The 15226-nt window shown below is 33.5% G+C and overlaps 1 protein-coding gene across 2 annotated transcripts in view; it reads right to left on the bottom strand.

The window, feature by feature from the left end:
* Nucleotides 1-6283: 6283 nt before the first annotated feature.
* LOC117122646 overlaps nucleotides 6284-15226 on the bottom strand; it is an 11497-nt gene continuing 2554 nt past the window's right edge. Inside the window, exons 3-10 of one of the 2 annotated variants that reach the window (XM_033268325.1) lie at nucleotides 13924-14037; nucleotides 12878-13012; nucleotides 11589-11651; nucleotides 10911-10997; nucleotides 10302-10415; nucleotides 9007-9138; nucleotides 8610-8651; nucleotides 6284-8109 (exon numbers count right to left, since the gene is read on the bottom strand). In XM_033268325.1, the coding sequence (XP_033124216.1) occupies nucleotides 7945-8109; nucleotides 8610-8651; nucleotides 9007-9138; nucleotides 10302-10415; nucleotides 10911-10997; nucleotides 11589-11651; nucleotides 12878-13012; nucleotides 13924-14037 (852 nt within the window). In that variant the 3' untranslated portion in view covers nucleotides 6284-7944. Of the gene's footprint in view, nucleotides 8110-8609; nucleotides 8652-9006; nucleotides 9139-10301; nucleotides 10416-10910; nucleotides 10998-11588; nucleotides 11655-12877; nucleotides 13013-13923; nucleotides 14038-15226 lie in introns of both variants that reach the window. The other variant, XM_033268324.1, reaches the window with a different exon arrangement.

Raw genomic sequence — 15226 nt, forward strand, 5'->3', positions numbered from 1 at the left:
TTATGAGCTTCCCCAACAACCTTACCAACTAAATTTATTAAAAGAACATGAAGAAAACCAACAGTTTATTCAAAATAGACTCATAATGCTCAATATTAGCTCTTCCCAGCAATCTTTTCATCTAAATTTACTTTACATATGAAATTCTGATATAAAATTCTGCTTTAGCGCAAAAAAAACAATGTATTCAAATAGACTAAATTGTTGTTCTGTACTAGCTCTCACAACTATCTTTCCACCAAAAAAAAATGTAAAATTCTAATTAAAAATTCTGCTTCCCTAAATAAACCTTCCACCTATATTATATAAAGATTACATTCTCATATAATATGTAGAATACACAGTATAGCAATCAAATAAATTACTTCACATTTTCTGTTTATTTATACTTCTCATCAGCTCTGCAAAATTATGTAAAACGAGATGTGTTCACATTATAATGATTTGAAATTATACTGTACACGGCAAACAGGAAAATTAATACATTAGAATTTTGTTTAATATGAGGTATGCTGGCTTCGGTATTATAATTTTTATTGCAGCGGACGATGATGAGAGGCTGTCTTGATGAAAATGATCTATCCAAAATTGAACATCGAACTAATGAGACGACAATGATTTATCTACTTTATATATCCAAGTTTTGTATGAAAAGAATTTCAAATAAAAATATTTGATCTAAATATTCAGCTGTAGTTTCAATGTATTTCGAATTTCAAATTTCCATATAACTCATTATAGTAAACTCAGTAAATTTTGGTTTGGGTAAATTTTTAGTTGACCTTTTGACCTTACATCTATTTGAAAGTACCATTTTGTTGCAGGTGATTTTTTTTTCATAATTATATAATAGTTATATATTCTCTATAAATGAACTGAATTATGTTTATAATTCAAATTAATGAGAAAATTAATATTTACATAAACTAAAATTGCAACAGTGGACAAACTTACTGTATGTAGGGTACAAAAACTGCAAATGTTGTAATTAATACTGTATTTTAATCATAATTTTCATAATTAATATTAATAATTAATCATTTCATTGTATCTACTGTAATTCAGCACTATTTTTTAATTAATTGAAGAAGATTTACTATGAAGCTAAGAATATACATCCATATGGTAAGATAAACAAGTATACTCATAAAGTGTTAATAATGAGATCAATATTGCGAGTAACTTAGGTATTAAGAACATGTTCTTACGATGAATAAATAATCGTTGTTAAAGGCAATCAGTCACAGACTGAGACATAGGCTTCAAATGATGTATACGTAACTGTTGTAGTTTTACACCGTGTAGTTTAACACTAAAAGGTGCCTGATGGGATATTTATATGTCGTTTGGGATAACCGATGCAAAGTTGCTGAATGAACCATAACTAACTACAGCGCTCACTCATTCACGTTACCATGACAATCAATAGTCTCATTATTCTGATTTATTACTGATTTGATTTTACCTGGTGAGAAAAATTTTAAATGTTGTAGTCACAAAAAAAGACATTTTCAAAATCATATCATTATCATCCATATTTTTCTAAAAACTACTATATAATTTGAAATATTAAATTATCACTTGTTTTGTGTTGATAATATAATAACTTAATTTATCATTATTCATAAATATAAAAATAACATTATTTCATCAATAATTTTAATATTATACTACTGTAGTTTTATTTTATGTCACCCAATACTTAATTATTGTATATAAATCATACTCCCGTAATATGGCATCAGAAATGTTTAACTTTACTGCAATGAACAGTTTTATATCATTGTATTATAACTTTCCTGCAACATGTCACCCTAATTCCTGACCCCAATATTAAACATCAACCCATCCACATCAGCCTACACCCTTGAGTTCAGCAAGGACTATTAACCGAGTGGAGTTAAAGAACTTGGTGGTTTAAAGATGCTTGCCTTCCAATCTCAGGATCCTGGGTTCAATTCCTCTCAGTTTTGCAGGATTTTTTCTTGACGACCAAAAACAACTCCATTCCCTAAACTTCATATTGAGATTTAGTTTATGTAAAGCATCATGTGTGTATGTTTGTCTTGTGAAAGGGAATGTCGCCTACAAGTAGGACAGTGATATTCACTAATGACAGTCCTTGGTGCATAAGTTAATGTGAGCCTAAATTAACCAAAAAAAAACAACAAAAAAACAAAAACAAAACAAAAAAAACTGGTTAACACAGCAACGATGTATACAGTACAGTAGTATACCAACCTACTCCTGATGGCTCCAGTACTACTGTAGATACCAACCCATTCGATCCTCTACTACAGGTATACCATTACCAATATATTCCTGATAATGTACAGTAAGTCTGCCTACGCCCCTAAATCAAGCAGCACATTGTGGCTATCACATAGGTCTATTATTATATGAATTATTATTATTATCTATTTATTTATTACATATTCGGCACAACATATTATTATTATTATATTATGTTGTTTGTTCATAAGGTATATACATCTCCCATCCGTGACAAAAAAATTGTTCCCCCTAGTAATTACTATTACTATAATGCACTGTACAGCACATCCCTCGTAATTCTGCCTCTATCCTTGAGTTACTTTGCTTGGTAAGCGTGGCACCAATAAATTACTGTTAACACCCCCATCACAGAAAATCGTCCACCCCAAATTCACAGCTTATTGACATTCAACAATTGGTAAGTATATTGGAGATAGAGTAAAGTAGATGTTCAACCAAAAAAGATATCATCCATCATAGTGAGATACTTGCTGTTCGTTGCATGCGAAATAAATACAAATAAATTCTGTTTGTGATCACTTTTTAAGATAGAAAGTAAATAAATGAATACGTATGAAATTAGCCTTCGTATTCGGGTATATTTATTGTGTAAAATTCACATAGAGAAACAGTCCATTGCAGCATATATGCTAAAATGTGTGACTGGAAAAAATTACAAAATTTAAGTATAAAAGTTAAAAACTGGCAATTACAAATTTACAAATCATTATTAAAAATATAGTGCAATATTAAAAATTACATTAGAAACATTAGGTAATCGATGCTATCGCGTCCAAAGAAGGTTGCATCATTAAATGCATGAGGTGTGGCAACACACTGGTGCATGGAGCTGTAATATCCCGCCCACCTGTTCACTTTAATTAAATGTCAAGTTCATTTCCTATTCAGTTTGTGTAATTTTGGATGCAAGGACAATTATTAGTACATTATAGACAAAGGGATAGTTTTAGCAAATATTATACCATCGGTACCGTATACTGTATTCTTGCTTAAGACGAGGCTTTAAACAGCAAATTACGATCGAAAAACAGGGGTCAGTTAAACGCACTTCACAATACAACTTTTCGATTTAAATCAAGTTTCGTCTTTTGTGTGGATCATCCATAACACAAAAATTTACTACTGAAACGAAGCCGTACGAACTGTAAGAACTGTATGAATGAAAGCAATTTTGAATGCTGGGAAGTAGCATTTTTATGATTTAAAAGCCAATAAAATGATATAATTATAGGTAGGCCTATTTGGAAGATTAGCCCTACAATTTGCTCAGTCCTTAGCCAGCTAGATGCAGTATCAAGACAATCATGAGCAGCAAAGAGTAGGACTTCTGACAGTGACATACAAGAATCGTCCAAAAATCTTCTCAAACTCAGGGTGGTCTTATACGTAGATTACCTTATACGCGAGAATATACGTTTACTTTCATATACAGCATGTGCAGTAAATGCCTTAAATTTTGTTGACTAACAATCTATCTCAGCTGTTTACAAGACTTCAAATTTGTATTTAGTAATAAGAAAAACAAGTTAATATTTGAGTAATTTATAAGATATGATTTACAAATTATTTTTCACATCTTTCAAAGACAAGACTGGAACTGAAGCAAAGCATTAGGTAAGTAATCTGCGAATCAACTTCTTTCTGTTACTCATAATTATAATTGCGCCAAAATATATTAAAAATGCTGTAATGTATACTTCATGCTAATTTTACTTCTGAATAAATTAAATTATTTAATAAGAAAACCAAGGTTATTTGTGTAAAATGTACGTTGATTTTGAATTTAAAAAAAAGTGTTCAAGATAAAAACAAACACATACAGTATTTTGTTTTTAGAATTCACAAAATACAAGGCTAACTCTTATAAGCTAGAAAAGGAGAAAAAAAAAACACAGGACAAGAAACACATGAAGACAGAATAATTTAGATTACATAAAGAATCATTTCAGAGTGGACAAGGTGTTGCTTCACACTTCGCTTGAAACAAGCGAGATTAAATTCATCAAGGTAACCATCCTCAGGGAGGGAATCCCATGAAGCCGTGTCTCTAGGAAAAACCTCCTTTCAAATTGTTGGTTCTACACTTTAATTTCATTGAAGTAAGATGGTGAGAAGATTTTCAGAGCCTATGTGGCACGACCAAATGCTTTTGATGGTGTATTTTTAACATTGTATGCATACTGTAACAGCCAGGATACAAGCAGGCTTGGTATATTTTAATAGGAGACTTGAAATGGGGGTGCTAATGAGGAAGGGTGCGAAGGTGGAGTGGGGGCTCAATGATTAAGTTAAGGGGGTGGTACATGTAGGTTGCAAGAAAAATTGAACAGGGACGGATTGCTATAAGCGGTCTTCAGACGGTCTTAATGGTTAGCCGGCTATAATCGTGATGTCACTACTGGTCTATGATTATAGACCATTGCTATACCACGGTCTAACCAGTTAGCCGTCTTAAATTTTAAAGCCTACTCGGAAGAGGCTTAAAACGGTCGTAAATCATTTTCATCATGGCGTTCTGCTGATTAATTCAACAGTGCAATGGCAAGACCTAGGCCTAGATCGTCAAAGTCAGAGAATCGAACAATGAATACTCCGCACACTTCTCAGCGGCTGTAAAAATAGGTCTACAGCGTTTATTTACATTCATTTCGATACATTTGCGTGCGCGAGCACGCATGATGTCGCCCTCAATCTTTCGTTACCAGGGAGTGTTTGTTTGCGCTTCAATACTCAAAGCGGATAAAGCCGGCTTTATTCGAGAAGTTAAGACTACCAGTTAAGACCGTTTTATAGCAATCCGCCCCAGTATTTGCCATGATTTGTTTGGGCTTTGGACATTTCCATATCAAACATTTCCAATGATTCGAACACATTCTGTTAATTAAGACATGCATGGGGGAGATCTAGAATTTTTCAAATGGGGAAGAGGACACTAAAGTTAGAATATGGGGATGGACAAGGCCCTTAGTAATGCTACCACTGCTTCCATTGGATACTCCCCTGATATACTCAGCACAATGAAATCACAACAAACAATAATATTTTTAAAACCAACAAGGTTGACTTCAGCCGACCATAACATGAATACCAAACGAATTAATATCTTTAACTCTGAGTCTCAAAGAAGTCAAATCAAATCCTTTGATTTTAAATACTGCATGTGGTCTGTAAGACATTTCATTTATAGTATTGTCTATTATTATAATGGTATCGATGTTAATCACAATTTTTAACAGTTACACTAAGACTGAAGATGGCATACCAGTAAGTTGAGATTTGACATCTTGCTTTTTAGATTGCAGCCAGCATGAGTACCCACGGCTACCGACATCAAACGAATTTAACCAGTCACTGTGGTAACATTGATTATTGGCCTAATCATTGTATTTGTATTCTTAAATTTACAAATACAATCGACAAAGTGATAAATAGAATCCAGCAGATTCGTAATTTCGATCAGATCTTAGTTAATTATATGATGTATTTTCTTGACGGCTTTGATACCCAGCTTACACACAGACACAGTCGAGTGCTGCATTACAAAAATAATGTCAAGGGTAGCGTTTTAAGACGAAATAAAACAATGACTTTCTAAACAATAAGCACGATATTTACTTACCGTAAAAATGATTACATAAATTCAGAATCAAATACTGTATATTCGGCAATGTCTGTTTATCATTTTTCACAACATTCCAAGCAGAGACAGGCCAACTTTTCAAAGCTCATTCATCTGGCGCGATGTCAAAGGCCGGTGAAATTTCATACGTGACATTACCATGCAACGGCTGCAAAACCCCTATAGCAAGTTTGAGCGCCACTACAATAACAGATGGCGCTATTACAATTTTGAAGCGTGCCACTGTTAAAAAAAGTGTAGTTTTGAATGAATTACTATTTGCTAAAGTTGCTCTCAATCCGACTGAATCAATTTACAGTAGTCATAACAACACAGACAAAATCTAGAAACCTTTATTTGGAACACCTGTTCAAAAGTATATACACATCTCCGAAGTGCTTCATAAATCAATCAATGATTGTAATCATATAACGCAATTTTTTGTTCAATTTACATGGTAATTCTAAAATGTACCCTTACCATTCTTATTTTTACAGAAGCGATATATCGCTATTGGCTGAAAATACAAATGCATGTAGACTAATGAATATTATAAATTTGCATAGCTGCATTATATATATAAACATCACGTTATATTTTCAATGTATATATATATATATATATTATATATATATTATATATATATATTATATATTATATATATTAATTATTTAAATACATAGCACACACCTAGCACTCTATGACCTTTAACTAAATCTTTTAAGTAAAATTCATTTGTGGACAATAAAGTTAGTATCTATTTTTGACATCTTACATGCTAAATTTAAAAAGCGTGGTGAATATATTTTCATAATCTATACAGATACTATTTACTTCATGTCATTGTACGCGAATATTCCAATCAAATTCACCATTGATAAAAATTTATCATTAAAAAATATATGATTGGAATTTATCAATGTAAAATAAAAACAAATTATATGACGGTTTATTTTAATAAAAAGCGCAGCTTCAGTGTTGAGAGTCCCCATTGTTACTGTCGTGTTTATAAGGATATCCTGGCGTAGGCCTATGTTATAAACGAAATCGTAGATCTCATCCTGTTCCGCAATTCAAAATCAACTTTTTGAAATATTCTCAAGATTTTAAGGTTTTTGTTTGTGCAAAATGCAATTTATTTCATGAATGGTAATACTATAAAATTAAATTTGAAAAATAAAACAGTAATAAAGGTCAAAACAAAAAGATAAAACATTTCTTGTCATGTTCGACCTTTTCAAAAAATATAGTTCAATATATCGCCTCGCCATATTAAATGACATAACGACCTACAAAAGTTTAAATATTTGGTTAAGTAGCAACGTCAAAACGAATAATACTTCTTGTAAAATTTGTAATTCTTGTATTTATAACAAAATTACTCCAAAATAATTGTAGCCTTATTGTAACTGAATCTCTGTGCTTTGTTTCTTAGTTGCCATTTATAATATTAGCATTGTCATTACAAGAGGAATCCAACGAACGTGCAAGATTGTATATCTAAAAAACTACCTAGGCCTATTACACAAGCCATATCATATCATGTCATATTATTTATTTCCATCATTTCACATTTACAAATACGAACATAAAAATACAAAAATACAAAACGACTCAGCAGAACCTGGTATTGCCCATCTGTCTGGGAGCTCCCCAGTACCAACCGAAGAAACAAAAACATGTAACAAAAATATTAAAATTATTATTTGCAAAGCACTTTAAAAAAAAAACTATGTAACTATGTATACGATCTATCTATCTATCTATATGTATTCTGTTGATAGATACAAGTGCTCAGTAGTAGTGACGTAATGCACAATGATTTGAACGTCACAATTCGGAATAAGCAAAACTTTGTTGTATGTTTGTTTATGTCGATTGATCTTACGGGCATGCGCAGTTCAAACTACGAAGTGGCTTATTGTCTTTCTTAAGAATCCTGCCATCCCATAACAGGCTTACCAGTAAGCCCATTTAGGATTTCAAATTCCCAACGTCATTTTAATTTTGGCTACCAAACTTTGATGTGATTATAACAAAATACAAGCGGTACTTGTCGTGGTATCGTCGCCGTATTTACCGCTTGTCATTTTCTTGAGTGGTTCCCGCTTTCCAAGATCATCCAACGGTACTTGTTCTATATAATCATCTTTGATATCATTGTTGTTGCCCGTCATGCTGGTATCTGTGAGAATCTGAAAAAAAACCCAGAAAGCAAACGTTATTTCACTATTGGGCAATGAATTTTCTATTGTTTCTTTGCTCTATGGTTTAGGTAACCATGGAAGTTCGGCCCTGTAAAGATATACCCATTTTCATGGTCAAATGAGAGTTGTTTTTAGAAACAGACGTTAAGAGGGAAAATATAGAGTATAAATTGATCATCAATCAGATTAGCAGACGCAATAGTTTGCTACACCCAGAGTGAGTCTATCCAGGACACTCCCATAGTCTCAAATGCATCCTTCTAACGGGCTATTGTCTGATTTCTGCCATATTGATGTGATGCCCGACTATTATTTTTTGGCTATATCGTCTGACATCATCGAGACAGAGCTATATAATAGTGATTATCTGAGCAATATCTACGTGATTATGCTGGTCGATGCATGCTGGCGGGGATGATATTATTAAGCATATGGCAAAGGCATGTAATAGTAGGCCCTACGTTTTCCTCATCGCGATATGAACTTACCTCTGTTTTTTCAAAAGGTGCTATGATTCGTGGTTGCTTTCCCTAGGATAAAGGAAATATGAAGTATATTGTACATTTCTTTGATTTTTCGTTTGTTCTGAACTGTCACTTAGAAGGCAAAACTCCGGTAGCTTAATTGATTAGTCGGGTAAATGGGTGCGGCCTTAGGGTTTGAACGGTCTTACCCTCATTATCATCATCATCTTTACCACTACCATTATGTTCATATTCATCACGCTGCATCACCCTCTGTTCCTCCTGCTCTTCATCATCAACATCATTAGATCAGTAGCATTATTATTATTAATTATTATTATTATCATCATAATCATCCACCGCACATTAGCTACCATCGCCATATTCTCATTAAAGGAAAAACAATTAACCAATATCCTACCATTCTTTTCATTAATTGATTACTTAGTAACTCCACGAGTTTTTCGATATCTGGATTTGGTGATTTAGCCAAACGATCTCGGGCTGTCTGTAATGCTGTCGTTTCATACATTTGCTCATCGGAATCATAGTTCTGTTTTATAAATTTTAAAAATATAAAAATCATGAATAAAGTAGTTTGCGTGACAGTGGTTTTGGGCTGCTTTTCTGTCTTTTGGACAACTAAGTACAGTACCTACTATTGTCTTCTTTGTGTCTTTTTTAGCCAGAATAGATAATAATACATCAAGATTGAGGGCGGTATATATTATGACAGTTTTGTGGTATCCCCCTCTCTAGTTGTGTTTCTGGTTATATTTAATCTCAAGTATCATATCACTTGGTGTACTTCAAACTTAAACTAGACCAAGGGCTAGACCTACTATTAAAGAAATTGCCATAAAATAATGGGGAAAACAACACCCAACATTAGCATATCAATTTAAAAAAATTAAAATAGATCAAAAATATGCGCTTACAGGGGTCTCGCCAGCTATACTTAAGAGTGGCGGGACCACCACACTTGGGCGAAAAACGAAATGACCGCGCCACGCTTAGGCAAAATAAGTAAAAATTGCACCACGATTAAAATATTATCGCCACGCTAAAAATATGTACTCTCTTTTTCAATCTCATTTTTGTACGCAGCCTGCGCATGCACGAAGGTACCTGTGAATTTAGGGGGGAAGCCACTGGTCGATGCTAAATATTCGGCTGGATAGGGTGCGGTTCCGTACCGTAAAGTAAGCGTGACGATCGTAGTATGCACTGAAATGTCCGTTTTGTGTAAAAAAATTGTGAATAACCAGCCGTGCGCGAGCATAACAACTAGCACAGGCTAGAACTGCTTTTATATTTAGGCCAGCATGTAACATTGTCTAAATTTCAATGAAGCCAACTCTTGGGTTACAATCTTTATTTGGGGGATATAGTAATGTTGCTGGGGAAAATGCAGGGGGTGGAGACTGTGCGATCACACCCCCTAAATTGTATTTATTTATATGAATTACCGGTAAGATTTTTAAGGTATGAGGGTGCAATTTCCGTGTACCTAGAGGTCCATATTCTCAAAATTTCCCACCTCAACCCCAACCACATGCTGGGGCCGAGGTGATGTGAACTTACATGGACCCACTACCTCCTACTCCTGCATCCGCCTATACAATACGATAAAAAGACACTCAGTAGAACAAATCATAGTTATAGGCCTATATAGCAATCAAGAGTCGGACAAAATATGAAATATTGGATTCTTACTTGAAATATTGTATCCACGTCTGCTCCCTTTTCTATTAAATTTCTAGCAGTGTCAATTTGATTGACGTATATGGCAAAGATTAACACTGATTGTTGCATATTACTTGTGCTATTCTGCAGAGAGAATCATAACTAACCTCGTTTTCAAATCTACAAGGGCAGTAATTTTCATTCCTAAATATCTTTGACAAAGTTCAAAAAAACATTTTCGTGCCTTCCCTGCATGCCAACATTACAGGCAGCTTACGTATCGTACATGAGAACAAACATATGGCATTATCAAGATCTAAAACTACATATTGTTTTTTTTAAGTCTGTTAAAAATTAAAATTCGAATAGGCTCAGTAGCAGATCCAGAAGTGGCAAATGGGACACTCTCCTCTCACCAACCAAGTATGATAGGGCATATCATCATTCAGTTAAGAGTAAAATGGCTAAAACTCAGAAGCTTCTGGAAGGCATAGGCCCTAGCCCCCTCCCCCGCCACCTCCACCCAGACCCCAAAAATAGGTAGTATGGGAAAGTCGTAAACTCTTTCTCTTCTTTCACACACCCCAATTCCCGAAAAAAGTTATGGGTCGCCACTGAGGCTCCACTTGTATTACTTACCCTATGGACAATATTAATATCCATCCCATAATCTAAGAGTAGGTTAATACACTCTACGTCACCTTCACTCACTGCATCAATTAAAACCTGAATAACAGTAATTAGACAAAAACATTCATCCATAGTAAGCAAACACAGTAAATCTGTAATAATGGTTATATAAATACAATAATAATAATTGTCGACTTATATAGAACAGAAACTTGAACAGAACAAATGGAACCAAATTGTGGAAAGCGTAATGTCGAAAGACGGAACACGTTAAGAAAAGAAGATAGCGCATATTGTAGAGACATGCGCGCTTACCCCCAGTCATTGGATCAAGCACATATGAAACACATACTCAGGTCATAGGGGAGAATTACATACGGTAATTTTGCAGCGCATTTTTGTGTTTGAACCTATCAGGTACCCACTTGCACTCCTGGGCGGAGAGGCACAACCGTAGGTAAAGTGCCTTGCCCAAGGACACAAGCAAAATGCACAGCGAGGGATTCAACCTCCTACCTCAAGGTTGAGAAGCAGAACCACAACCGCTGCGCCAAATCGCTTTTACCGCGGTTGGTGCTTTTACCGCGGTTGGTCTCTACATTATAGCTTTGAAATATATCGTAGATTTCGTCAAATTTCCAATATAACTGGAAAGGCATTTATATACAAATATTCCTGAATAGTTACCTGCGATGGAAGCTCATGGACTGGTGGCAGATTAGTCGGCTTAACTCGACGTATTTCTTTAGTCTTCTGGGAAAAAACCGAAATACAGCAGTGGTTAAACTGTCATAAATCAGTATGAATGATGTTACTTCTTGTACTATAATATAATAAATTAACTAATTGACCTTTCATCTACGCGCCGTCCTTTATATACTGATGAGGGCCGATACAATACGATCACAAGTAAACGTACACATGATAATGTGTGGGACATACGCGTATTCCTGACCTTGTTCTGATTGGTCAATTGTGTTTTTTTTTTCGATTTTATACATTAATTATATAATAGATTTATTAAATGACATTAGGAAATTTTACATTTTTAAAGTATTTTCTAATTTTACTTTAAAGCAAAGGAAATGTGAGAAAAACGACAAAAAAAATTCTAAGGTCTGCAGGAAGACTAGGACAAGTTCGGACAAATCGAGTTGATACAGTATTTTGAAGTGTCATTCTAAGATTTTAAGTGTTTGAATGTGAGTAACTAAGGATGACAGATGTTGAAAATTGATTTATTATTATTATAAAAATTAATAAGGATATGTTAAGTTTTATTGCCTCTTCTGTCAGGTCCTTTGCAAATTACAGTATTTACATTTGCTGTACGTTTTTGGTAAACTAACCAAAAATAGAATATGGGCCTTAACGATAAGGTTTCCCACTCAAAAACGGATACAATAGTTGTTTGAAGTAGTAACATGGCCTAAATTAAGAAGAAATATACTATTAAATATAAAATATACTATAAGATATACTCTATTTTCCTTTACCGGTGGCCTAATTTTCTGATCAAGATAACCCTTGCACCGTGGCTCCTTGTTGAAACCGCAAATGTGAAAACGCCCACAAATGTAACAACACACCGCCGACAAAAATGTAATAATGCCCACAACTATAACAACCAGCGCCCACAATGTAACAAACAGGGCCCATAAATGTAATAACGATAATGGCCCACAAATGTGATAACGCCCACAAATGTAACAACAAAACATGACGTCTATATACAGGTCTCCCTCTATTTAAAGACCCCTCTAATTAAAGACCACCTCCAATTGAAGACCACTTTTCTATGGTCCCATATTAACAAATTGGCTATTATCCTTTTTATTCTAATTAGAGACCAAAGCTGCTAAAGAACATGGGAACCTCCATTCCAAAATTGGTCTTTAATTGGAGGGAGACCTGTAATATAAATTAGACCAAAATAAATGCTGAAACTATGAGCAGGGACCTCAATAGTTTCTTACCTCACACTTTTTCAGATATTCTTCGATGAATGTCAGGATTTCGCTTACAATATTATTGCTGCTTTCATCGTAAATCATTTGCGCTGCCTTGTGGGCAGATATACTATAAATACACGCGTGCTTTGCATCGTAATTCTGGGAAAAAATAAATTTGGGAATCTAGTGATTTAATTGACAATGTACCCTAGTGCAAAGTTTTGATAATTATTATATTTATTTAATAATGTATAATAATAATTGTAATTGTAGAGATAATAATATTGATGATGATGATAATGATGAAGCGATACAATACTATTTTACATATTATTGTCACTTACACAACATGGCATAAATTATATTTGGGGGATTGATATTGTAAGTGTAATACAATAGAATCTAATGATGATGATGATGATGATGATGATGATAACGAAAAAGAAGAAGATGCTGATGATGATGATGATGATGATGATGATGATGATGATGAAGAGGATGATGAAGAAGATGATGATAATGAATGACGATGAAGATGTCGAAAAAGATGATGATGATGATGACGTTGACAATGATGGTGATGTATGATGATGAGACACGGATAATGCTGTTTTATTGGTCAAGTTAAACTCAAATATTTCAATTCGATTCGAGTTATTTATTTATCAAGTCACAATCAGTACAAAATGTTTAATAATACCGAAGCAATAGCCCTGATAAAAGAAAAGGTATGCATAAGCAAGCATAATTATATGCTTTTACTTTTGTGTAACCTTAAAGAAAATATATGCAAAAATATACAGACAATGCACACAACAAACACAATCATCTAATCATAATCATAATTGTAATCATATAATTGTGCAATGCACACCATCAACACACAAAGTACATGCACATTTGAATGAATTTATGCAAATGAACACGTATGTACGTAAGTGTAATAAAAATTAAAAGTAATTAATTCAATGAACAATTGCCTGCTGAAATAAACTGAACAGGATAACAATTATGTACACACTGAAAATCGACTGGTATAAAAGTAAAATAAACAATTTAAATAAACTCACCAAATAGACTGTACCGACATCAGCTCCTCTCTCCACCAACTCCTTGGCAACACCAAACTGATGTTGACAAATCGCCAGAATTAAAAAAGAGTGTTGACTGCCATCAACGTCATCCTTTCAGCATAGAACAGATAAATACGCAATATCAATGGTCATTCAGAATCAAAGTACAGTACAGTAGTGCCACAACCCATCCGCAAAACCTCGAACAGAAGCCCCACGGGCTTAATCCCGAGAAGAAGCCCATCTCAAAAAGAAGCCTTCTCCACCCCTTTTTCAGTTTGCAAAATTCAACTCTACGTAATTGTGTGTTTGTTTGATTTTTCCCCTTATTTTTGTTTACATGAACTTTTGGTTTGTAACTCAACGATGTGAAATTAAGTGTTACTTGTGATATTAGAAATTCAAAAACTTAATAATAAATCTATATATTTTAAATCTTGAAATAATTTCATCGTGACCTAAATGATATTTATACGTCTTTAACACAAAATAAACTACATAAACATATATTATACTATCTTTTTTTTCCGAGTTCATTACTTGTTATTTAGATACAGTTGCTCTCATTAGAAAATAAGGCAGTACTATTTGTCATTGTAGTTTAGCTTTACTTTGTACGATACACGATTATCAAAAAAAAATAAAAATAATGTAAAAACAGTGTAAAAAGCATACCGTATAAGTATTTTAATGAATTAATACGTCTGTATAATATATAAATTAAAATAATATATAATATTGAAACAATTTTATATTAAAACCATTGAGGGAAAATAATAAAACAGGTTCTCTTAATTAAAATTATAGAATAGTAATACTGAAATATAAACACAATGTTCTGTAAACATATTTTACTTAATAAATATGTAAATGTTTTTATAATGTGTATGTATATGTAGGGATGTGTGTATGATGTTTATGTATGTATATGCATAGCCTATTACAAGAGTATGTTTATGTAGGAGATAGTATAGGCCCTATATTGAAAATGAGAATAAAGTTGGGCTGCTCCCACGAAAGAGAGAGAGAAAAAAAATTAAATTACATTAGTTCAGACTGACAATCTTTCATTATTATGAGAGCGTGTCAGTTATCAATATTATTTTATTGAGACCCCTACAAACATTGTATTCTCATCACCATGATAGTACAATAAAATAATATTGATAACTGACACGCTATCATAATAATGAAAGATCGTCAGTCTGAACTATCTAAGTACTATCTCGAAAGAAGTTCATATTATCTTGACTATGCTATGCTATGGCAGGTGGATATGCAATTGCGAGTATTTATATAT

The sequence above is a fragment of the Anneissia japonica genome, unplaced genomic scaffold (assembly GCF_011630105.1).
Source record: "Anneissia japonica isolate Jap-2015-1 unplaced genomic scaffold, ASM1163010v1 scaffold287945_len1679841_cov205, whole genome shotgun sequence".
Lineage (NCBI taxonomy): Eukaryota > Metazoa > Echinodermata > Crinoidea > Comatulida > Comatulidae > Anneissia > Anneissia japonica.